Raw genomic sequence first — 26,210 nt, forward strand, 5'->3', positions numbered from 1 at the left:
GAGCCCCCAAAAATAAAGTCTCTCACTGTTTCCATTATTTCCCCATTTATTTCCCATGAAGTGAATACCACTGTATTCATGACATTGCTAGTTGGATTTGGTGACTAGGAAGTGACAATTAGATATATCCTAAAAAAAAAAAACAACACACACACACAGGTGGCACCCTCAACACTCTGACTGGGAATCTTAGATTGCCCAGTTCATAAGGTGTATTTTCTACTTTACATTACTGCAGGTGACAGTATTGCTTTAACTCTCTGTCATGATATAAAAATCCCCTTTGCTCAATCTCCATAAGATTCTCACTCTTTATTTTTTAAATCTTTATTGGAGTATAGTTGCTTTACAACATTGTTAGTTTGTTAATGAGCAAAGTGAATCCATTATACATACACATTTATCTACTCTTTTATAGATTCTTGTCCCATGTAGGCCATTACAGAATATTGAGCAGAGTACCCTTGCTATACAATAGGTCCTTATTAGTTACCTATTTTATATATAGTAGCGTGCATATGTCAAATCAATCTCCCAATTTATCCCTCCCCCCACTTTCTCCCTTGGTAAACATAAGTTTTCTATATCTGTGACTCTGTTTCTGTTTTGTAAATAAGTTGATTTGAACCATTTTTTTTTAGATCCCACATTTAAGTGATATCGTATGATATTTGTCTTTCTCTTTCTAACCTACTTCACTCAGCATGGCAATCTCTAGGTCCATCATGTTGTTGCAAATGGCCTTACTTCATTTTTTATGGTTGAATAGTATTCCATTGCATATATTACCACATCTTCTTTACTGTTCCTCTGTTGATGAACATTTAGATTGCTTCCAGGTTCTGGCTATTATAAATACTACTGCAATGAACATTGGAGGTACATATATATCTGTTTAAAATTATAGTTTTCTCCAGGTATATGCCTGGTAGTGGAATTGCTAGGTCATATGGGATTTCTGCTTTATTGACTCTGCCAAAGCCTTTGACTGCGTGGATCACAATAAACTGTGGAAAATTCTTCAAGAGATGGGAATACCAGACCACTTGACCTGCCTCTTAAGAAATCTATATGCAGGTCAGGAGCAACGGTTAGAACTGGACATGGAAAAACAGACTGGTTCCAAATAGGAAAAGGAGTACGTCAAGGCTGTATATTGTCACCCTGCTTATTTAACTTATATGCAGAGTACATCATGAGAAGCGCTGGGCTGGAAGAAGCACAAGCTGGAATGAAGATTGCCGGGAGAAATATCAATAACCTCAGCTATGCAGATGACACCACCCTTATGGCAGAAAGAGAAGAGAAACTAAAGAGCCTCTTGATGAAAGTGAAAGAGGAGAGTGAAAGAGTTGGCTTAAAGCTCAACATTCAGAAAATGAAAATCATGGCATCTGGTCCTATAACTTCATGGGAAATAGATGGGGAAACAGTGCTGACTTTATTTTTGGGGGCTCCAAAATCACTGCAGATGGTGATTGCAGCCATGAAATTAAAAGACGCTTACTCCTTGGAAGGAAAGTTATGAGCAACCTAGATAGCACATTCAAAAGCAGAGACATTACTTTGCCAACAAAGGTCCGTCTAGTCAAGGCTATGGTTTTTCTAGTGGTCATGTATGGATGTGAGAGTTGGACTGTGAAGAAGGCTGAGTGCCGAAGAATTGATGCTTTTGAACTGTGGTGTTGGAGAAGACTCTTGAGAGTTCCTTGGACTGCAAGGAGGTCCAACCAGTCCATCCTAAAGGAGATCAGTCCTGGGTGTTCATTGGAAGGACTGATGTTGAAGCTGAAACTCCAATACTTTGGCCACCTCATGCGAAGAGTTGACTTACTGGAAAAGACTATGATGCTGGGAGGGATTGGTGGCAGGAGGAGAAGGGGACAGAGGATGAGTTGGCTAGATGGCATCACCGACTTGAAGAACATGAGTTTGAGTAGACTTCGGGAGTTGGTGATGGACAGGGAGGCCTGGCGTGCTGCAATTCATGGGGTCGCAAAGCGTCGGATATGACTGAGTGAACTGAACTGAACTGAACTGATGGTAGTTCTATTTCTAGCTTTTTAAGGAATGTCTACACTATTCTCCATAGTAACAGAACAAGTTTTCATTCACTTGTAGGAGGGTTCCCTTTTCTCCGCACTCTCTCCCGCATTTATTGTTTGTGGATTTTTTTGGTGATGGTTCTGATTTCTGTGAGATGGTACCTCATTATAGTTTTTATTTGCATTTCTCTTAGAATTAGTGATGTTGCACAAATCTTTATGTGCATCTTGGCCATCTGTATATCTTCTTTTGAGATCTTCTCACTTCCTTTTCTTACTGGCAGCTGCCATTAGGCTTCTTCCAACAGCCTTTTTTATCTCTTTAACAAGTGGTGCTGGGAAAACTGGTCAACCACTTGTAAAAGAATGAAACTAGAACACTTTCTAACACCACACACAAAAATAAACTCAAAATGGATTAAAGATCTCAACATAAGACCAGAAACTATAAAACTCCTAGAGGAGAACATAGACAAAACACTCTCCCACATACATCACAGCAGGATCCTCTATGACCCACCTCCAAGAATATTGGAAATAAAAGCAAAAATAAACAAATGGGACCTCATTAAACTTAAAAGCTTCTGCACAACAAAGGAAACTATCAGCAAGGTGAAAAGACAGCCTTCAGAATGGGAGAAAATAATAGCAAATGAAGGAACTGACAAACAACTAATCTCAAAAATATACAAGCAACTCCTACAGCTCAACTCCAGAAAAATAAATGACCCAATCAAAAAATGGGCCAAAGAACTAAACAGACATTTCTCCAAAGAAGACATACAGATGGCTAACAAACACATGAAAAGATGCTCAACATCACTCATTATCAGAGAAATGCAAATCAAAACCACTATGAGGTACCATTTCACGCCAGTCAGAATGGCTGCAATCCAAAAGTCTACAAGCAATAAATGCTGGAGAGGGTGTGGAGAAAAGGGAACTCTCTTACACTGTTGGTGGGAATGCAAACTAGTACAGCCACTATGGAGAACAGTGTGGAGATTCCTTAAAAAACTGGAAATAGAACTGCCTTATGATCCAGCAATCCCACTGCTGGGCATACACACTGAGGAAACCAGAAGGGAAAGAGACACGTGTACCCCAATGTTCATCACAGCACTGTTCATAATAGCCAGGACATGGAAGCAACCTAGATGTCCATCAGCAGATGAATGGATAAGAGAGCTGTGGTACATATACACAATGGAGTATTACTCAGCCATTAAAAAGAATACATTTGAATCAGTTCTAATGAGATGGATGAAACTGGAACCTATTATACAGAGTGAAGTAAGCCAGAAAGAAAAACACCAATACAGTATACTAATGCATATATATGGAATTTAGAAGGATGGTAACAATAACCCTGTGTACAAGATAGCAAAAGAGACACTGATATATAGATCAGTCTTGTGGACTCTGTGGGAGAGGGAGAGGGTGGGGAGATTTGGGAGAATGGCATTGAAACGTGTAATATCATGTATGAGACGAGTCGCCAGTCCAGGTTCGATGCACGATGCTGGATGCTTGGGGCTGGTGCACTGGGACGGCCCAGAGGGATGGTATGGGGACGGAGGAGGGAGGAGGGTTCAGGATGGGGAGCACGGGTATACCTGTGGCAAATTCATTTCGATGTTGGGCAAAACTAATACAATATTGTAAAGTTTAAAAATAAAATAAAATTAAAAAAAAATTAAAAGCACCTTTGGCTTTTCCTAACACTTTCCTCATTTCCCTTTTAACCCTGGCCACTGCCTGGTTCCAGTATTCCATTCCCAGGTTTTGGATTTTTGGTTATGGCAGCATATGTCTTTCAGGACCATAGTCTGTGTTAGATGTCTATTACTACATAATAAAATAGTAATATCTATTACTACATAATAAAATTGCCTCAAAATTTAGCTGATTATAATCAATAAAATTATCTTAGTTTCCATGTTTCAAATTCCAGTTTCAAATTTCCATGAAATCTGGAAGCAGCTTAGCTGGGAAGCTCTGACTGAGTCTCTTATATGGCTGTGGTTAACACCAGCCAGGCCTGCAATTTTCTAAATAGTGACTGGTGCTGAGAAACTGCTTCCAGGGAGATCATGGGTCAGTGGCCTTTCATGGAGTCTAGCCTAAAGAAATCATCTCTGATGCATGCAGAATTTAAAAGATTGTCACACAAAAATGAATTCTTTGTGTGAGAAAAAAGCATTTCACAACTTTATCACAAATTTTTCTCATAATGTGGGTTCTTAGCTTATTATTTCCAATAGTGATATGAGACGATGGAAGTTAATGACATGGTACATATTATATTATGTTTTACAAAGGGAAGAAATCAAGATTCAAAGAGGTTAAGTAATTTTCATAAGAGAGATCAAATTGATAGGGCCTGAAAATAGATTGCTATATTTGGTAACTGTGAAATCAGCTTTCCTAGTCACTGATTCATCATTCATTGTCTCATCAGATTTAAAGAGCTTGTTCTAATTTTTGTACACTTAATTTGATACTCTTATATAACTTCTTATTAAAGTTTAATTACTTATTGAAGATGAAAGCTCAGCTTGACTTCACAGTGATCTTTCCTTATCCACCAAACTGATTTATCATTTGAGAGCTATATTTTAAATTAAAATGAAATTAAAACTCAAATCAAAAAAGTTATGAGCGCTCCAATTTTTTTCCTTTAAAAGGGAAATTTAATCAGTTTTCGGTCAGTAAATATTCAACATTTAATTGTTTATGCTCATAAATGTACACAAAGGGGTCCTCTTGACAGAGTGCATACTTAGAATTAAGTCAATTAGTATAATATAGAGTGGCATGATATGCCAGGCATTTGAATTTACCAATCTATGGGATTATTTCAAGACGGACATTTAAGATCACATGTTGGCTTCTATCCACGGGAAAAAAATCCCTTGAAATGACCAAATCAATACAGAATAAGCAAAATTATTTTTCAGTGTTGGAAAAAAGGAAAGACACTAGAATTCCTCAAAAGTTTTGAGGTCTTTCGTTGACCACAGTACACAAAGGATTGGATTTAAGGGAATAAAGACTATCTGTATGTTAAAATAGTCAAAGGATGGACTCTGAGGAAATAAGCACATAACATTCCCCCAGTAGAAGCCCAGATTAAAAAAAAATAGCAGTCTGTAAATTATCAGGAAAAAGTGTATATTCGTAAATGGCTGTCTGGAGGACAAACTGGTACATTTGGGTGGACACATCTGCAATACTGATGTATCAAAAGCTTGAAAATTTGAAAACCTTTTGACTAAATTCCCTGACCAATATAAAACAGTGAATGTTTATTGTAACATTCTTATAGTTTGGAACAATTTTTTAAAAAACTTAAATTTCCACAAATAGAATATCAATTAGATAAATCGCTGTAAATTGATACAACTTGCCACACAACCAGAGTATAAATCTAACTGGGCAAATATGAAGAGTATCTGACTTTCAGTGTTTAGTAGGATCAGTCTTTGTATTTCTGTGTATATGTATGTGTATGTGTGTGTGTGTACCTGAGCCTGCCCACCATCTATTGAAACAGAGTGACTTTTATAGCAGATTGTAAAGTAAAAATAGCAGATTATAAAACAACTTATAGCATGACCTTAAATTTATTTAAATATATTTTTAATTGCCTAATAGAATGATAGCAAAATATGAAGACCAGTTACCTTTAATTTATGGGAGTTATAAAGAATTTTCTGATAATTAGCAGTCATTTCTAGTTATTTTTCCCTATGTATTTAACTCAAGTATAAACAAATAGAATTTCTTTTTTAATTCTGTGACTTTTATATTTCAAAAATAAAATACGGTGCATAAATCATGAGACAGAATACAGTATATTACAAAGCTGTGCACTCCTTGCTCTTGATAAACTAGGACGTGCTCTTCCATAAGCAGATCCAGGAGGGGAAAATGCACCATCTCATCTGAAGGATGCAAACGTATTTAGTCAAACAAGAAACTGGCTCATTTGAGAGTTTTTTAGCAAACAAGGACAGAAAGTAGTTTGCATAATTTTCTTATGCTCCTTTTATAGTGTTTATCTTTTATACGGCTCTTTGGAACAGTTGCTAGCCACCTGTCAATAATGTGGCCTTTTATAGACTCAACCTTTTATTGTTCTCATGCCCTTGACATATAAAAAAAACAACCTTAGAAGGAGTCCGTGCTGAATATGGTGGGCAACATACTAATTTTAAATTTAAAAGACTGTCTTTTATAGACTGAAATAAAGAGAGAGTTTTGAATGACATGAAGAGAATAGGCATGCTATGCAATCCTCTTTAGCAGGAATAAAAATAAATTCGTTATTTTATAAACATTTTTTGAAAGTTAGTTAAGAATCATATTTAAAGCCCTAGCCAGTGGAAAACTAAGCCACATAGAATTCATTTAAAGTTGTTGTAGCAATTTTGCATAATTTTGCATCAGTTCCAAGTGAAAATATTTGGATTGTGAATCCAACAATTACATAAATATTTTGTATATGTAAACAGTTGTTGAAACTTCTTTTTGCTGGAATAAGACATCCAGTGTTTTTTTCTCAATTTACATAAAATCTGTCAAGCTAAGTTTTCTACATATATTTATTGACCTGCATCCTAAAAGCACTTTGCATGATACTGAATGAACACAGTCCTATAAATCTGTATGCAGGAATACATTTCCATTCATAAAGGAATATTATCCAAGCCCTTAAGTAAAAAGCTACCTACTTTTTATTTTGTACAATTAGATTCCTAGTTCTCTGAATATAATCATGAACAAGAACAATAAATGAAGCAAGTTTCAAACCAATGTAAATTCTTTCTACTCTTGTTAAAAAATAAAAAACCAAACATCCTGATACACAAACACAACATTTCCAACACCACCATTTCCCACTCTTAGTCACATAAGATGTGGAGCTACAATTTAATATTTATGCAGAGACATATGAATTAAAAATATCACATTCTCATATTGTATTTGGGAGACAACTTCATGTTCTCCTGGATAGAATTTGAATGTTGTGCTTTCAAATTGCACTTCAAAATATTTGTAGTTCTTCAAACATGGTAGCTAACTGGGTTGACAGTTCTTAGCTGCCAAGAACAATCTTAGATGTGGTCCCCTTTCTGTTCAATGTGTGATTATTTTAATAGTACGTGGAGGACAGAGGTAGATAGCTCTTTATCAGGAATACATTGGTGAAGATGTGGTTTTTCAATTGGACACAAATGTAATACCCAAGGTGCAATGAGAAGATAATAAAACAGGTAAGATAGCCTGCAAAGTGAATGAGCTTTACTTAAGTTCAATTGTGATTACATTGCCACCTCTACTTACACTGGTGCCCTCATGCATTTATTTTCCTTTAGCCTAGTGAGTATTTTTATAGATCTCTAGAATTTTCTTGGGGTATCTCCTGGTTCTCAGTGTAAATATACTGGGAATAAAATAAACCCAACAATGTTATCTATAACTAAATGATTAATAGGAATCTATGATACTATTTTTGGAATGAAAATTGAATTTGTATATAGAATATATGCTCTTTCTAGTTTTCTAAGTAAACTTTAGAAATACTTATTCATTATCAGTATGTATGAAATAGTGTAGACATTTCCTTGAACTCAATTTTTTTCCTGTTGGCATTGATATTGAGCATGTAATGCTAAGTCATTTCAGTCATGTTCAACTCTTTGTGGTGCTTTGGACTATAGCTCACCAGGCTCCTCTGTCTATAGGATTCTCCAGGCAAGAATACTTCAGTGGGTCACCTTGCCCTCCTCTAGGGGATCTTCCCAACCCAGAGACTGAATCCATGTCTCTTAAGTCTCCTACGTTGGCAAGTGGGTTTTTTTACCACTGGCACCACCTGGGAAGCCCTAAGCATGTAACTAATGCCTTGAATAAAAATATCTACAAAACAAAGTCTCTCTTTCCTGAACAATATCATTGAGGACATTCATTCAGGAGCCAGCCATGAAAATTAAAGAGATATGATCAAGCCAAATTTGACAAAAATATGCAGAGTTCTATTGTTAAGGGGCCATAGAACCAGTCTAATGTGATAAACAGATATTGCCAAACTATTATTTAGTAAATTAACTGAAATTGTAGTAAACATGATGTGAGAAACATGCAGAGCTTTACCCATCTTTATTTATCTAGAGTAACTTTCAAACTTAATAGTTAACTAGTAGTGTGTATTTCTGCTTCCTAAGTTGAGATGGTTTGTTTTTTAGTAAGTGTGTTCGCTTACTCAATAATCACATACAAACTTAAAGCCAGTTAACATTTTGTATAATCAGATGTCTTAATAAAATACTTTCATCAATTAGTTGAAGCATACCCATTAGTAGTAGTACAACCTACCTAAGGAGTACAATGAAATATTCTTAAGTGGCAAATCTGTAACTTCTATTTTTACTTGGAGGATAAAAGACTAACTTCTTAATAGTCCTAATCTGATTTGGTCTATTCATTCTAATTTCATATTTATATCAAGAATTAAAAAACAATGAATTATTAAGAAGTTCTCCTGAATTATACCTGGGTTTTATACTTTGAGTTAGTTCAAGACTCATACATTTTGAAATTTAGATTTAATGGTATGTAACTCATTTTGACTGTGTAGATCACAATAAACTGTGGGAAATTCTGAAAGACATGGGAATACCAGACCACCTGACCTGCCTCTTGAGAAACCTATATGCAGGTCAGGAAGCAACAGTTAGAACTGGACATGCAACAGACTGGTTCCAAATAGGAAAAGGAGTACATCAAGGCTGTATATTGTCACCCTGCTTATTTAAATTATATGCAGAGTACTTCATGAGAAACGCTGGGGTGGAAGAAACACAGGCTGGAATCAAGATTGCTGGGAGAAATATCAATAACCTCAGCTATGCAGATGACACCACCCTTATGGCCGAAAAGTGAAGAGGAACTAAAAAGGCTCTTGATGAAAGTGAAACTGGAGAGTGAAAAAGTTAGCTTAAAGCTCAACATTCAGAAAATGAAGATCATGGCACACCAGGGAGGCCTGGCGTGCTGCGATTCATGGGGTCGCAAAGAGTCGGACATGACTATGCGACTGAACTGAACTTAACTCATAACTTGATGGTCCAATATAAATGTGTCTTTATGTGCTGTGTTTAGGTTGAGAAATAAAGATTACTGTTGTTCGGGTACAATAAGGAAAATGAGTAGATAGCAAAGATGTATGTAAGTAACTAAAATTATATATATATATATATATATATATATATATATATATATCTCACTATGTTACCTTGAGAAGAGTCCCATATTCTGATTCTCAAACTGGTTATTTAGAAAATCTCTAAGCGAACATCAACAGATTTCTAAATACGTATTTTCCTTTGATAAGTTGAAAGTAATATTAAAATACTATCAGGTAGTCTATGTTTAAAAATGTAATAGATTCATTGACCTTCTTGGCTCATAAAGTTTTGACATCAGTACTGTGGGAGGACTGTTTCCAATAAATGTATTTTAACTCTGGACTGGAAGAAACACAAGCTGGAATCAAGATTGCCGGGAGAAATATCAATAACCTCAGATATGCAAATGATACCACCCTTATGGCAGAAAGTGAAGAGGAACTAAAAAGCCTCTTGATGAAAGTGAAAGTGGACAGTGAAAAAGTTGGCTTAAAGCTCAACATTCAGAAAACGAAGATCATGGCATCCGGTCCCATCACTTCATGGGAAATAGATGGGGAAACAGTGGAAACTGTGTCAGACTTTATTTTGGGGGGCTCCAAAATCACTGCAGATGGTAACTGCAGCCATGAAATTAAAAGACACTTACTCCTTGGAAGGAAAGTTATGACCAACCTAGATAGCATATTCAAAAGCAGAGACATTACTTTGCCAACAAAGGTCTGTCTAGTCAAGGCTATGGTTTTTCCAATGGTCATGTATGGATGTGAGAGGTGGACTGTGAAGAAAGCTGAGCGCCGAAGAATTGATGCTTTTGAACTCTGGTGTTGGAAAAGACTCTTGAGAGTCCCTTGGACTGCAAGGAGATCCAACCAGTCCATTCTGAAGGAGATCAGCCCTGGGATTTCTTTGGAAGGAATGATGCTAAAGCTGAAACTCCAGTACTTTGGCCACCTCATGCGAAGAGTTGACTCATTGGAAAAGACTCTGATGCTGGGAGGGATTAGGGGCAGGAGGAGAAGGGGATGACAGAGGATGAGATGGCTGGATGGCATCACTGACTCGATGGACGTGAGTCTGAGTGAACTCCGGGAGTTGGTGATGGACAGGGAGGCCTGGCGTGCTGCGATTCATGGGGTCGCAAAGAGTTGGACAGGACTGAGCAACTGAACTGAACTGAACTTAAACCCCTTATTACATATGTATATGAAGTTGATAAAGTAATGATATGGGTATGCCACATATCAAATTCTTATTTTCATGCAACTGTGATTAGTTAGCATAATGTTTTCAGTCAATCTCTTTTCTATTTACAACTCCACTATTCCATTTGTAATGAAGCTAACATCTTCCCAAGTTGTAAACATCCTCCTAGTTAAACAAAATTAAATGTTTAAATAGAAGCACATTCTTCATATCTCATTCTTTGTAGATTATTTTTGTACCGGAGTATTTAAGTCTCAAGCTCTAAAATCTAGGATAAATCATAAAAATAAAAGTCAGAACTGGAATCTGAAATCCAAGATGGTTTACTTATTCATTTAAGATGTGACCTTGGCAAGTGACTCCTCCTTGGCACTGTTTTCTTCATCCATAGAGTGAACGTGCTAGCCTAGTTTAGTGGTTTTTTACTTTTCAGACAGAAGTCTCTTCTCAAACATACATATATATAATCTCAACATGTATAAAAGTGAATGATAATAATGGAGCTTTTCTTAGGGAAGAAGCCATGAGGAAGGAGGACAGTGGGGTGGGGCTGAGTGACCCGGGAGTCCAACCCTGTATGCTGCCTGTCCCCTTCCCACAAAACCTACTGAAGATGCTCTCAGTTCAATTCAGTTCAGTCGCTCAGTCGTGTCCGAGTCTTTGTGACCCCATGAACTGTAGCATGCCAGGCCTCTCTGTCCCTCACTAACTCCCGGAGTTCACCCAAACCCATATCCATTGAGTCGGTGATGCCATCCAACCATCTCATCCTCTGTTGTCCCCTTCTCCTCCTTCCCTCAATCTTTCCCAGCATCAGGGTCTTTTCCAATGAGTCAGCTCTCTGCATCAGGTGGCCAAAGTACTGGAGTTTCAGCTTCAACATTAGTCCCTCCAATGAACACCCAGGACTCATGTCCTTTAGGATGGACTGGTTGGATCTCCTTGCAGTCCAAGGGACTCTCAAGAGTCTTCTCCAACACCACAGTTCAAAAGCATCAATTCTTCGGCATTCAGCTTTCTTCATAGTCCAACTCTCACATCCATACATGACCACTGGAAAAACTATAGCCTTGACTAGACAGACTTTGTTGCTAAAGTAATGCCTCTGCTTCTTAATATGCTGTCTAGGTTGATCATAACTTTTCTTCTAAGAAGCAAGTGTCTTTTAATTTCATGGCTGCAGTCACCATCTGCAGTGATTTTGGAGCCCCCCAAAAATAAAGTCTGACACTGTTTCCACTGTCTCCCCATTGGTTTGCCATGAAGTGATGGAACTGGATGCCATGATCTTAGTTTTCTGAATGCTGAGCTTTAAGCCAACTTTTCAGTCTCCTCTTTCACTTTCATCAAGAGGCTCTTTAGTTCTTCTTCACTTTATGCCATAAGGGTGGTGTCATCTGCATATCTGAGATTATTGATATTTCCCCCGGCAATCCTGATTCCACCTTCTGCTTCCTCTAGCCCAGCATTTCTCATGATGTACTCTGCATATAAGTTAAATAAGCAGGGTGACAGTATAAAGCCTTGATGTACTCCTTTTCCTCTTTGGAACCAGTCTGTTGTTCCACGTCTAGTTCTGTTGCTTCCTGACCTGCATATAGGCTTCTCAAGAGGCAGGTCAGGTGGTCTGGTATTCCCATCTCTTGAAGAATTTGCCACTGTTTATTGTGATCCACACAGTCAAAGGCCTTGGCATAGTCAATAAAGCAGAAACAGATGTTCCTCTGGAACATGTTCTTCTCTTGCTTTTTCCATGATCCAGCGGATGTTGGCAATTTGATCTCTGGTTCCTCTGCCTTTTCTAAAACCAGTTTTAACATCTGGAAGTTCATGGTTCATGTATTGTTGTAGCCTGGCTTGGAGAATTTTGAGCATTACTTTACTAGCGTCTGAGATGAGTGCAATTGTGCGGTAGTTTGAGCATTCTTTGGCATTGTTTTTTCTTTGGGATTGGAATGAAAGCTGACTTTTTCCAGTCCTGTGGCCACTGCTGAGTTTTCCAAATTTGCTGGCATATTGAGTGTATCACTTTCACAGCATCATCTTTCAGGATTTGAAATAGCTCCACTTGAATTCCTTCACCTCCACTAGCTTTGTTCATAGTGATGCTTCCTAAGGCCCACCTGACATCACATTCCAGGATGTCTGGCTCTAGGTGAGTGTGAGTAATCACACCTTCGTGATTATCTGGGTCATGAAGATCTTTTTTGTACAGTTCTTCTGTGTATTCTTGCCACCTCTTCTTAATATCTTATACTTCTGTTAGGTCCATACCATTTCTGTCCTTTATTGAGCCCATCTTTGCATGAAATGTTCCCTTGGTATCTCTAATTTTATTGAAGAGATCTCTAGTCTTTCCGATTCTATTGTTTTCCTCTATTTCTTTGCACTGATGACTAAGGAAGGCTTTCTTATCTCTCCTTGCTATTCTTTGGAACTCTGCATTCGAATGAGTATATCTTTCCTTTCTCCTTTGCTTTTCGCGTCTCTACTTTTCACAGCTATTTGTAAGGCCTCCTCAGACAGCCATTTTGCTGTTTTGCATTTCTTTTTCGTGGGGATGGTCTTGCTCTCTGTCTCCAGTACAGTGTCACGAACCTCCATCCATAGTTCATCAGGCACTCTGTCTATCAGATCTAGTCCCTTAAATCTATTTCTCACTTCCACTGTATAGTCATAAGGAATTTGATTTAGGTCTTACCTGAATGGTCTAGTCTACATCAAATAGTTCCTCAGATGCCATAGATGGATTTTGAAAATAATGTGATTATATGATTTTTACATTTCTTTAAAATTCCAAAATAATGTGATCTCAATTACATAAATTGATATTTGTCTGTTAAAGCCCTGAGAATCCTATCTTTAAAAAACAAATGATATATGCAAATATAAGTTGATTTTAATCTATGATAAGAAGGATTCTAAGGTTAAGAGCCCACAACTCATATTAAATCCTCTGACTTAAGTATTCCATAAAATTGCTTCATAATGTCACCACATAATTCGTATTTAGGAAATGAATACATTAATAAAATGCGAAGTCACCCTTTAAGATGCAGAAAATTACAAAAAGTCTTTTAGTTAAATTTTTATTCTCTTGTCCATCTGTACATTTTACTGTGGAGATGAGAAAGAAAAATTTTTTTGGTAAACTTAAAGGCAGAATGTGCTATAAAATGAAGATTCTTCACTCCCAGTTTTGGTTACCAGAAAGAGAACACTTCTGCCAACACATGTGTACAACTAATAGATTCTTGAGGTCATAGGAAGTAGAGCAATGGAAAATGAGGGAGAAGAGAACACATTGTACAAAATAGTTAATTGCTCAGAAAAAAAAAAAAAAAAAAGCCTGCAGGAGACATGGTTCTTCATAAGCTGTCATTTTCTTTGCCAGTTCCTGAAATGCATGTGATGGATGTAAGGCAAGGGGAACAGGTTTTCACTGTGACGAGTTTCTGGTGACCTTTATGAGCAAGGGTTCTCTTCTACCTCACATTAAGACAATGCATAAAATTAAGTTTTCAGTAATCCCAAAAGGACTCAAAGTTAACCTGTCCCAGCAGTTCCCTTATATAAATTTTGTGGCACAGTTCACCTTCCGCAAGAATAAAGTGTAGATCATTACTTTCCAACAGCCCTGTAAAGAGACCTACTTTACCACACTCCAGGGAAGTTAACGTTCTAGATCTTGAAGTGTCTTTCTGGAACGTGAAGTAATTTGTGGTTTTCTTCTAGTAGCGCTGTTAACTCTTGTATTTTTTTTAGGTCCGTGGGGCCGATGCATGGGAGACGGATGTGGCCCAGGAGGCATTCAGACCCGGGCTGTGTGGTGTGCACATGTGGAAGGATGGACAACGTTGCATACAAACTGCAAGCCAGCCGAGAGACCCAGTAACCAGCAGAATTGTTTCAAAGTCTGTGACTGGCACAAAGAGTTGTACGACTGGAGGCTGGGCCCGTGGAATCAGTGTCAGCCGGTGATTTCAAAAAGCCTGGAGAAACCCCTGGAGTGCGTTAAGGGAGAGGAAGGCATTCAGGTGCGGGAGATAACGTGCATCGAGAAAGAGAAAGATGTCCCTGCGGAGGATATCATCTGTGAGTACTTCGAGCCCAAGCCGCTCCTGGAGCAGGCCTGCCTCATCCCCTGCCGGCAGGACTGCATCGTGTCCGAGTTTTCCGCCTGGTCGGAATGCTCCAAGACGTGCGGCAGCGGGCTCCAGCACCGGACGCGTCACGTGGTGGCGCCCCCCCAGTTCGGCGGCTCGGGGTGCCCGAACCTGACGGAGTTTCAGGTGTGCCAGTCTGGCCCCTGCGAGGCCGAGGAGCGCATGTACAGCTTGCAGGTGGGGCCCTGGAGCACGTGCTCGATGCCCCACTCGAGACAAGTGAGACAGGCCAGGAGACGGGCGAAGAGTAAAGAGCGGGACAAGGACCGAGGGAAAGGGGTAAAGGATCCAGAGGCCCGTGAACTGATCAAGAAGAAGAGAAACAGAAACAGGCAGAACCGCCAAGAGAACAAATACTGGGACATCCAGATTGGATACCAGACCAGAGAGGTTATGTGCACGAACAAGACAGGGAAAGCTGCGGATTTGAGGTAAGGTATCTCTCTGTCAAGACCACGCGTTAGAGAGTATTTGAGACCTGTGGTTGGAAGTCCTGAAATTCGTCTGTGTGTCCACCTAGGGGAAGCCACCCCCAAGGGGGTCATTTTTCATTTTAAGGAACTTATATGTTTGTGGGTTTCCTGAAGTTATTTTTGTTTTGTTCATACTTAGGCACTCTACCACTAGAGTTCATTTAAATTTTTCTGTCAAAATCTAAAGCTTAGGAGATTCTCTATAAGATGATACTGCTGCTTTAAGTCAGCAATGCTGTTTTACACCTATAAGGGGAAAAAAAAAAAAAAAGACTTACATAAAGGGCTGGAGTTTAGGAATGTTCAATTCAGGTACTTATTTTAGTGAGACTAAGGCACATTTGCAATTTCTAAGTTTATAGCATTTTCAGAATTACCCTATAAACAAAATCTAAACCACCACCCAGGGAGCTATTTGTAAGAATAATTCCTTTCACATTTTATAAAATGGAATAACTTTCCCCAGAGAAGAAAAGGGGGAACCAGCAGAAAACAAGGTAAGTAGAAGTTATTTAATCATGAGTAGCTTAGTTTAGAAAACATGTAATTAATTGGCTGCATTGTCTAGACAGAAATTATTTGTCAAGTTATCTCTGGGTAAACAAGGACTGTATTATGAAAGACTTTCTCATGTATGATTTATTTCTTGTGAAAATATTCATTGAGGATTATCTGAAGGATATGAGGTTCTCTGGATATTCTAAATTTTGCTCTTGGATAAGCCAGACCATCTGGGAGTGGCTTATCTGAATCATTTGCATAATTGCTTCTTCTGAAATATTTACGCAACTATGATTTGGAGTGAACTGAGAGAAATTATGGTAACATCACTCAGAATTTTATATCATATTTATTGTAGAAATGACATTGAAAGTGTCATCTGCTCCATCACACAGTCTGTTCTCTTGATTAAAAACACATAAGATAAATTTCACAGAAGTCTCAATCCATGTGCTTCTGGTGAGCATCTGGATCGTTTTCCTTATGGCCCCTGGAAATCTTGTAATAGGTCACGTTTTCCTGTTTACTTTGGCTCTTGAGAATATAAATAGGACTGTGTGGCATGCCTATTATTCACTAACCACCACCCCTCACCTACCCCCCTTCCCCGACCCCACCACTGGCTTCTTTTCCTTCTCATCCTGATTATTTTCCTTCATTCTTTCCTGTCTAATGATTTTACTGTCTATGGATTTTGAAAGCTGACCGAAAGCCTTTTTGAAGCAGGATACAATTGAAATAAGTGAGAAAACAGACAATTGATACATCAATTGATGAGAGACAATTTCTCTCATCATAGTGTTGTTCTGGTTACTATTTTTAGGATATTTGCTACTCCCGTTTTTTACTTACACAATAGTATTTTCTTTCAGCCATACAGTAATTTGCTCTTTCTGTCTATTCAGAAGGTGTTTGTCCAACTATTTTTCTGGTCTTGCTAAAGTATACTTCTCCTGCCTTCATTACTCAGGTTCCCTATAACCCCCTATGTGTGTGTGTGTGTGTTCACCTCTGATGCTGTCATGTACATTTTCAGTTCAATCTCTGTTTTTTCTTTTCTGACTGACCTTTTCTTGGTGATTTCCTGATCTCTTTTCCTAAAGTATTAGTTGTATTAGTTATTTGGCTCCCACCATTTAATTGAATGAGCCTCCAAGGCAACTTGAGTTTTCTCCTGCTGTCACTGGGTTAATATACTGTAGACATTTAATTTCATGTTGACTACTGAATTAAAAGTATAATTAGAATAGTAGCTAACACTGCATGGAACCTGATATTCCCAACCAGTTATTTGGAAGTAAATAGATTTAAAAATCTGTAGATCTGTCAGGTTCTTATTTCATTAGACATATCATATCTATTCCAATAAAATGACACTTGCATGTATGTTACAATTTACTTAGTTTATACTAGGCTATAAATGAAACTTTATGTTAAAACAAATTGCTTCATAATATTTCTCTTATTTGAAGACTATACAGACTATATGAATATCTCTGGTTAAGAGAGTTAGTTTTAGTAAAGAAGAGACAACAATTAGATATTTTTCTCACATTACACAATATCAGTGAAGCTAATAAAGTGTGAAGAGTAGATGGATAACTCCAACAAAGAACAGGGCCACAGGTGCAAGACTTGATGATTAAAGTGTTTCATCTTATATCAAATTCAGAAACAGTTTCATGATGTAAGAGAATAAAAAGTTATTTAGTAAAGCTAAAAAGGCCTATTACAAAACCTAAATAAACTTAGCTAAATAAATCTAAGAATCTTGGGCAAGCAGTTCATAGCGCAAATAAAAATTTTAGTAGAATTGCTGCTAGAACTTCAAAGCTAAAGATGATAGATTTGCTTTCTGCTTCAAACAGACTAAAATCAATAAGGATGAAAGACGTGAATGAAAGTCCGTCTTTTATGACAATGGGAAACAATCACAGTCGCAAACCATAATTGATAGACAAGATTTGGCCAATGCAGTGAAATTAGATATAATTAGAGAGGGCAATTAGAGGGACATCATGTTTTTACATCTTTCGTAAGCACTTAAAATCCCTAAGAGTAGCTTGAAATTTCTGAGGTGCCAAGTCCATGACACCTCTTACAATGGCATGAACTGTGTTAGTGAGAGTGCTGTTGGAGCACCCTTGGGTTCTGTTTGAAAACAGAATGACGTAATAGAAGGACTGGAGGAAACTCAGTATGCCATTATTGCTAAGAAAAGACTATTAGTTTGATAGACTAGGGGATTAAAATTTTGATGACCAGTAGAAGAGAGTTATAAAGCATTACACACACTATGACATAAGGGGCTTCCTTGTGAACCTGTGATTTCCAGCCGGGCCTGAATAGAGTCTTAACCTAGGTAAAGAGTTGTTAGGAAAGTATTAACAAATAGCTTTTCAAGAAACCAAACATATTAAAGGAAATATGGTCTTCTGAATCAAAACCAGAAGTTTAGTGATCGAAGAAGAGTCAAGAAAATAGAATTTTAAAACTGATTTGTCACAGCTCAGAAACGAATTATAAAACAAGAAAGTCAAATTTATATTGCATGCATCAGTAAGTAGAAGATATTCCATGGTACAAGGTGTCAGTGAGATGGAAAACAGTTTAAGAACATCAAGTAAACTCCAATTTAAAAAAACAAAAAAGATGGTGGATCTGAAAATAAAAGAGACCCCTATATGAAATAATGGGATTCCTCAAAACAAGAAAAAAAAAATAGATCAGAAAAAAGGAAAGGAAAAGAAGATAAAACCCCCAAAATATAATTGAAGACTTTCCTGAGCTTGAAAAGCTTTAATCTGCAGATTGAAATTGCAAAGGGCCAATATTCTGCTAGAGGAGACTGAAATAATGTTCTTGTGGAAGAACTAATACAGAACAATTTTATGAAGAGAGATAGACAAAGAGGCACCAAACCAAAGAACAGAATAATACCCAATTCTGAAACACTAGAAGCATTTCCTTTGTAGAGAAAAATAAGATAAGGCAGCACATTATCTCCACTGTTAACATTGATCTGTTGGTCCCAGTCAATGTAGTTGAAAAGAGCAAGAAGTGAAAACTGGAAAGCAGGTGGAAATATTAAGATTTTTTTCTAGATGTTTTATAAAACTCAAGATATCCAATTTAAAAAAAACAGTATAAACAATAAAATACTTCAATAGGATGGATGGACACGAAGATAATATCCCAAATCAATATATCTCATAGATGCAAACTGCAATTAGCTAAACATGATGGAAACAAAGTACTAAAATATCCCATTTACAATAGTAAAAAAATATGTAAATAAATCTACTTATAAAGTTTCTGCACAGAGTACCAGACTTGGAAAGGTACAAAAGTAAATGTGTGCCTGTCCAGAACATCTAGTAAATATATCAACTGTTCCTACAGTGTTACTGTAAAACAAACAAGAGAAAAGTAAGTAGAAGCCAGGGAAATTCTGAAAAATCAAAGTAGAGAGCAAAGACTAATATCACAAGATAATTCAATCATTTTATTCATTGAATAATAACAACAATTTTATGTTAGTGCATGAACAGTCAGATCAGAAAAGAGTCTAGAAAAAAGATCCTGAAAACCCTACAACATGGTACCCTTGAGGAAGGAGCATTTCCAAGCTCGGGAAAAGATACAATTTAATGTTTGTTTTGTTTGTGGGCAATTGCTGCCCCATGTAAAGAAGAAGTGGGGAGGGCAGAAAAATTGTATCCCCTTTTCAGTTGTATACCAAGCAAAGTCCAGGTTCATTTAATACTTAAAAATGTTGTCTTTTTAAATACTTGAAGAAAGGATGGAATGTTAAAATCTTAAAATAAGGAAGTATGCCTTAGGCCACAGAATCCAGAGGGCATACAGGAAAAGATTGATCCATACTATTTATTGGAATAAAGAAAACTTTGCTTAGGAAAAATTGTTATCAATTAATATCCAAATAGATAAACCAAAAAAAAATTTTTTTGATATGTAAAATTGACACAGAGCTAGTTTTCTTAATGCTAAAGAACTCCTATAAATCATTAGGGGAAAAGTCCAAAATCTAACGTGGAAATAGCCAAAAGTTCAAGAGAATGAAAAGACAAACCACACTGAGGAAACCATCTGCAAGACACATTTGATAAAGGGCTGCTATCCAAAATACATGAAGAACTCTTAACAGTCAGCAGAAAGAAAACAAATTACTGGATTAAAAAATGCACTGGAAAGCTTTAACAAACCCCTCACCAAAGAAGATATACAGATGGCAGATAAGCATATGAGAAGATGCTGCAAGTCATATGTCATCCAGGAGATGCAAATGAAAGCAGTAATGTGATACCACCACAGACATATTAGAATGGCCAAAGTCCAATAGACGGGCAACACCGAAAGCCGGTGAAGATGTGGGGCAACAGGAACTTTCCTACATTGCTGGCAGGAATACAGACCGGCACAGCCATGTCAGAAGACAGATTGGCAGCTTCTTACAAAACTAAGTCTACTCTTACCAAATGATTATGCTTCTTGGTATTTACCCAAAGGAACGGAAAACATATGTCTACACAGAAATCTACACATGGATGTGTATAACAGCTTTATTAATAATTACCAAAATCTGCAGGCATCCAAGCTGTCTTTCAGTAGGTGAATGGATAAAGTAACTGTGTTACATTCAGACAACAGAGTATTTTTCAGTGCTTAAAAAGAAATACACTATCAAGCCATGAAAACACATGGAGGAAACTTAAATGCATATTACTTTGTGAAAGAAGCCAATTTGAAGAGGCTGCATAGTGTATGCTTCCAACTATATGGCACCCTGGAAATGGCAAAACTACGGAGACAATAAAGAGATCAGTGTTCTAGGGGTTAGATGGAAGGGTAGAATATATAGGCAGGTCACAGAGAATTTTTAGGGCAACAAAACTACTCATTAGTATCATGTAATACTGTGACAATTGACAAATATCCAAACCCATTGAATGTACAACACCAAGAGTGAGCCATAATATACACTACAGGTTGTGGGTGATAATGACGTGTCAGTGTAGATTCATCAGTACCGCTCTGATGGGGGATGATGATAATGGGTGAGGGTATGCATGTGTCAAGGCAGAGGGTATATGGCAACTCTTGTGTGTTTTTCACTCAATTTTACTGTGAACTTAAAACTGCTCTAAAAATCATGTCTATTAAATTCAGCAAAGGACAGGATCAGGTCAGAGAAAATATGCTAATCCTCAATCATAATTAAGAAGTATAAAACATTGTTCCGTCTCATTTTCACCTGTCAGATTAGCAAATAAAAATGTTTGGTAGTGTACCAGGAATTATAGCCTCCAGGTTTGGTGATTCATTAAAAGGACTCACAGGAATCAGCATATAACTGCATTCATGGGTAAGATTTATTACAGTGAAAGGAGACAGAGCAAAATTAGCCAAGGAAAATGTGCATGCAGAGAAGATGAGAGGAAACCAGAGGCAAGCTTCCAGGGTCTGTCTCTGAGGAGTTTCAGCCTGTGCCCCTCCAGCACACTCAGTGCCCCCAAGTTTTTATTGGAGTTGAACACATAAGCACTCTCTACCTAGCATATACAAAACTTGCAAACTCCCAGAGGGAAAACAGTGTTCTCCATAAATCAAATTGCTTAGACAAACAAATTAGTCACTGAGAGCCACTTTATAATTTAGAGCAGTTTTATCATTTAGAGAAAATTTGATATCAGTGTAGGGAACTGCTTACAAGTTAAATTACCAGATGCCAGCTAATGGCCAGTCCTACAAACAAGGCCTTTGTTTGGATAGAAGCCTAAGACTTGCTGGTGTAGCACCAGTAGTATTTAATTAGGGAAAGAAAGCCTGTTATACACTGTTGGTGGGGGAAAAAATTGGTAAAAAGTATTTGAAAATAATTTTATAAAATGTGTCAAAATTAAAAATACATGTTCTCTTTGGCAGTGATTTTATTTCTAGAATTTAAAAAAATGCATCTGTGTGTAAATATATGTATAGCTCTCATTATACCATGATTTGTTACAGAAAAACAATCTAAAACCCACCAGTAAAGGGCTACTTAAATCATGGTGATTCCACATGTAGAGGGTTTTCAAGATGGCATTTGTGGTAAAGAACCTGCCTGCAAATGCAAGAGACACAGGAGATATGGGTTTGATCTCCTGGGTTGGAAAGGTCCCTTGGAGGAGGGCATCACAACCTACTCCAGTCTTCTTGCCTGGAGAATCCTATGGACAGAGGAGCCTGGTGGGCTACACCCCGTAGGGTCTCAAAGAGTCGAACATAACTGAAGCAACTTAGCAGGAATGTCACATATGGAATGCCATTGCAGTTATTACCAAGTGAGGTTATGCATCTCAATGCAGACTGCCATAACAAAGTATCATAGACTAGGTGCCTTATAAATAACAGAAAAGATTTTTTCTCACAGTTCTGGAGGCTGAGAAGTCCAGGATCAAAGCATCAGCAAATCTGGTATATGATAAGAGTCCTCTTCCAGTGTGCAGGCTCCTAACTTCTCACTGTATCTTCTCATGGCAGAATCCGGGAGAGAGCTCTCTCTAGGATTCCTTTATAAGGGCACTAATGCCATTCATGAGAGCTCCATCTTCATGATTATCTCCCAAGATCCCAACTCATAGAATCACATGGAGGGTTAAAGTTTTCATCATATGAATTTTAGGGGGACACAAGCATTCAGTCCATTGCAGTATGTGACTTCTCTTTAAACTTAAATAAGAGAGTAAGGAGTTAGGGTTTTAATTTCCTGCCTTGAAATTAGCCAGTAAAAACTGATAAAAGAAATAATCACTTTTGTTTATAGTATTAAAAAAAGGAAGTTGACTGGCGTGAAATGGTACCTCATTGTGGTTTTGATTTGCATTTCTCTGATAATGAGTAATGTTGAGCATCTTTTCATGTGTTTGTTAGCCATCTGTATGTCTTCTTTGGAGAAATGTCTGTTTAGTTCTTTGGCCCATTTTTTGATTGGGTCGTTTATTTTTCTGATATTGAGCTGCAGGAGTTGCTTGTATATTTTTGAGATTAGTTGTTTGTCATTTGCTTCATTTGCTATTATTTTCTCCCATTCTGAAGGCTGTCTTTTTACCTTGCATATAGTTTTTTTTGTTGTGCAGAAGCCTTTAATTTTAATGAGGTCCCATTTGTTTATTTTTGCTTTTATTTCCAATATTCTTGGAGGTGGGTCACAGAGGATCCTGCTGTGATGTATGTCACAGAGTATTTTACTATGTTCTCCTCTAGGAGTTTTATAGTTTCTGGTCTTACATTGAGATCTTTAATCCATTTTGAGTTTATTTTTGTGTATGGTGTTAGAAAGTGTTCTAGTTTCATTCTTTTACAAGTGGTTGACCACTTTTCCCAGCACCACTTGTTAAAGAGATTGTCTTTAATCCATTGTATATTCTTGCCTCCTTTGTCAAAGATAAGGTGTCCATATGTGCGTGGATTTATCTCTGGGCTTTCTATTTTGTTCCATTGATCTATATTTCTGTCTTTGTGCCAGTACCATACTGTCTTGATGACTGGCTTTGTAGTAGAGCCTGAAGTCAGGCAGGTTGATTCCTCCAGTTCCATTCTTCTTTCTCAAGATTGCTTTGGCTATTGGAGATTTTTTGTATTTCTGTACAAATTGTGAAATTACTTGTTCTAGCTCTGTGAAAAATACCATTGGTAGCTTGATAGGGATTGCATTGAAAAAGTATCCACGTGAAAATTCCAGATGTAAAGGAAGGAGGAATCTAGGACTTAGAGGTGGGAAGGAGATTCCTTTAATTAGAACCCAATCCAGGAAGATCCACTCAAGAATCTTTTCCTTTGGAGTATCTCAGTCCTGCTAGGTGGGCATGGCCCCTCCACAAGAGGAGAGGGGGAAAGTCCTTAGTAGCCAATTCCACATCCATGTACCACAGGGGAAGTAAACCCTAACCCCTCATCTCCTGACTGAGTTAAGTTGTCAAAAGTCAAGTGGAGAATAAGAGGGTATAGGAGGCAGAGATTTCTTGATTGTAGCAAGCGTAGCTTTAAAGCTCTTAAGATTTAAGCCTTGGCTATAGGTCACGCTGACCTCTGGAAATCTTTTAGCTGTCCCAGCTCACCAGTTCCTGGGTCTACATTTCAAAGGCATATATTTTAGGAAGAACTATGGAATCTTCTAGATGTAATACAAAGCATTTAGTCAAAGTAGGACCTACTTTTGAAAATATCTTCCATCTAAACATGCCTTGTTTCATTGTGTTGCCCAACAAAGGCAATTGGTTGCAAGTATAAATCCAATAGAAGCAATACTAAGAAGTGTGGGAAATTCAGCCCAGTAAATTCCTGAGGGAATAAGATTTAGGATTTAAAACAAATTTCTGTTGGCTAAGCCAAGAAAAAGTAGATTTATCAAGCTTCTAGATAATGCCATATATCAGGCATTTTAGGCACAAATATAGAAGGATTAAAAAAAAATCTCAATCCATAAATATAGTCAACTCATCTCTGACAAAGCAGCAAAAGCAATATGCTGGAGCAAGGATAGTCTCTTCAACAAATGGTGCTGGAACAACTGAATATCCAAGTGCAGAAAAATTCTAAACATAGACTTTACACCCTTCACAAAAATTAACTCAGCCTCCAACAAACAAGATGCCCTTTCATAGGTGAATGGATGAGCAAGATTTGTTTACATTTAGACAATGGGGCGTTATTCAGTGCTAAAAAGAAATGAGCTATCAAGTCATGAAAACACATGGAAGAAACTAAGTGAAGGAAGCCAATCTGAAAAGGCTACGTACTATGTGATTCTAACTACATATGTCATATTCTGGAAAAGGCAAAACTATGGAGACAATAAAAAGGTCAGTGTTGCCAATAGTTAGATGGGAGAAAGAGATGAAAAGGGAAGGCTTTTAAGGCAGTGAAAATACTGTGCATAATATGGTAATGATGAATAGATGCCATTATACTTTCATTCAAACCCATAGAATGCACACCACCATGAGTGAACCATAATGTAAACTATGGACTTTGAGTGATAATGATGTGTCAAAGTAGGTTCATCCTTGGTTAAAAAAATAATGTACCTTTCTAGTGAGTGATTTGATAATGGGAGAGGCTTTGCATCTGTGGGGGCAGGGAGTATATAAGAAATTTCTGTGACTTCCTCTCAATTTGTGGTAAATTTAAAACTGCTCTAAAATAAGTAATCTTTTTTAAAAACAAAAACTGCCTAATACATGAAGAATAAAATAGTAACTCCCAGAAATACTGACACATTGGAGTATTTTTCTCTGAGTTTGTTACCAATTTTCTTTTTTTTTTAGTCTCTATATAAATGCATCTTAACATTTCAGTAGTGATGAATCATGCTCAAATGACTTATTTTTTCCCTAAACTCATGCTTTTTTTTACATACCCTCTCAACTTCAAAATTAAATCTTATTGAGCAGGAAATTGTATTTCTTTTCAACACAGTCTCTTTCTGTGTGTTTCCTGTTTTACATTAGAATATTTGTTAACTACTCCATCCTTTTAAGCTTGCTGTCTAGAATTGGTCATGTAAAAGCTACTGGCTTTACAACAGTCTGAAAATTGCAAAATTTAAGTAATAGATAATTAAGAGAAATACGTTGTTAATAAGAATAGGGAAACCTATGCCCTCATGGCTACACACCATTGCACAAGACATTTAAACTTTGTGGGACTTAAATTTTTTCACCCATAAACTATATGTGTGGACAGTGTTAGGCAGTGATGAGTGAAAGAAGGAGGGATATTAAAAATTCTCCGATAGCCTTCCAAGTTTTGTGATGACAATGAACCTTGAACCAAAATCATGCCTAAAATTGCAGCTGTAAAACCGTATATATTTTTCTTGGCAGAAAGTTAATTTTCAACATGTTCCACAAATCACTTGATCGTGAAACATGGAAATGAGTATCTGTGCAGGACTTGTAGAATAAGACAGCTGTCCTGGTCTTGAAAGTATCTTCGTGGCTTTTACTTGGTTGATGTGCTATATGGTTCCTGAGGCCTGTTCCCAAACTATAACTGTGAATCAGTGAAATTGAAAATCTTATCCTAAGCTTACCAAAAAGGAGGTAGTAAATTGCCCACTTTTTTAAAGTAATACTGACTATTTTTAGGTTACTCAGAGTCCATTTATAAAATTACTACTTTTCATGCATAAATATCAGGCTTTTAGATTAAAAAACTTTCTGTAATATCGCATGTTGATTTGCCTGCCAGATACTCACCAGTATGTCTCTCCATCTTGCCTCAGCTGCATTCTGGCCACATCTTACTAAAGAAATAGTCAATGTGTCCACATTTTTTTGTAGATAATATATGGCTAACCAGAAAACCTTGACTTTTTTCAAGCCGACCGGGTATAGATTATATTTACTCTCAGAGAGTCACTCTTAACCCTTGCAGATCCAGCTTAGGTGCCTGGAAATTCATCTCTGAGCAGCATATTAATAAGACTTCCCAGTTTTCTTCTTCCTGGTTGAACTCGACCCACGGGAGTAAGTGAGGTCTGTCAGAAAGTGGGAAGAGAGGACGATTGGGGTATTCATTCTGCCTTCTTGGGTCAGCAGTAGCTGAGTTTTTCTAACAAAA

General features: G+C 37.4%; 1 protein-coding gene across 1 annotated transcript in view; it reads left to right on the forward strand.

Annotated features, from left to right (window-relative positions):
• Positions 1-26,210, forward strand: part of THSD7A (thrombospondin type 1 domain containing 7A) — a 479,501-nt gene that overhangs the window by 183,564 nt on the left and 269,727 nt on the right. The window contains exon 2 of the mRNA XM_070369781.1: positions 14,210-15,041. Coding sequence (XP_070225882.1) covers positions 14,210-15,041 — 832 coding nt within the window. The remainder of the gene's footprint in view (positions 1-14,209; positions 15,042-26,210) is intronic.

The sequence above is a fragment of the Bos mutus genome, chromosome 4, assembly GCF_027580195.1.
Source record: "Bos mutus isolate GX-2022 chromosome 4, NWIPB_WYAK_1.1, whole genome shotgun sequence".
In the NCBI taxonomy this organism is placed as follows: domain Eukaryota; kingdom Metazoa; phylum Chordata; class Mammalia; order Artiodactyla; family Bovidae; genus Bos; species Bos mutus.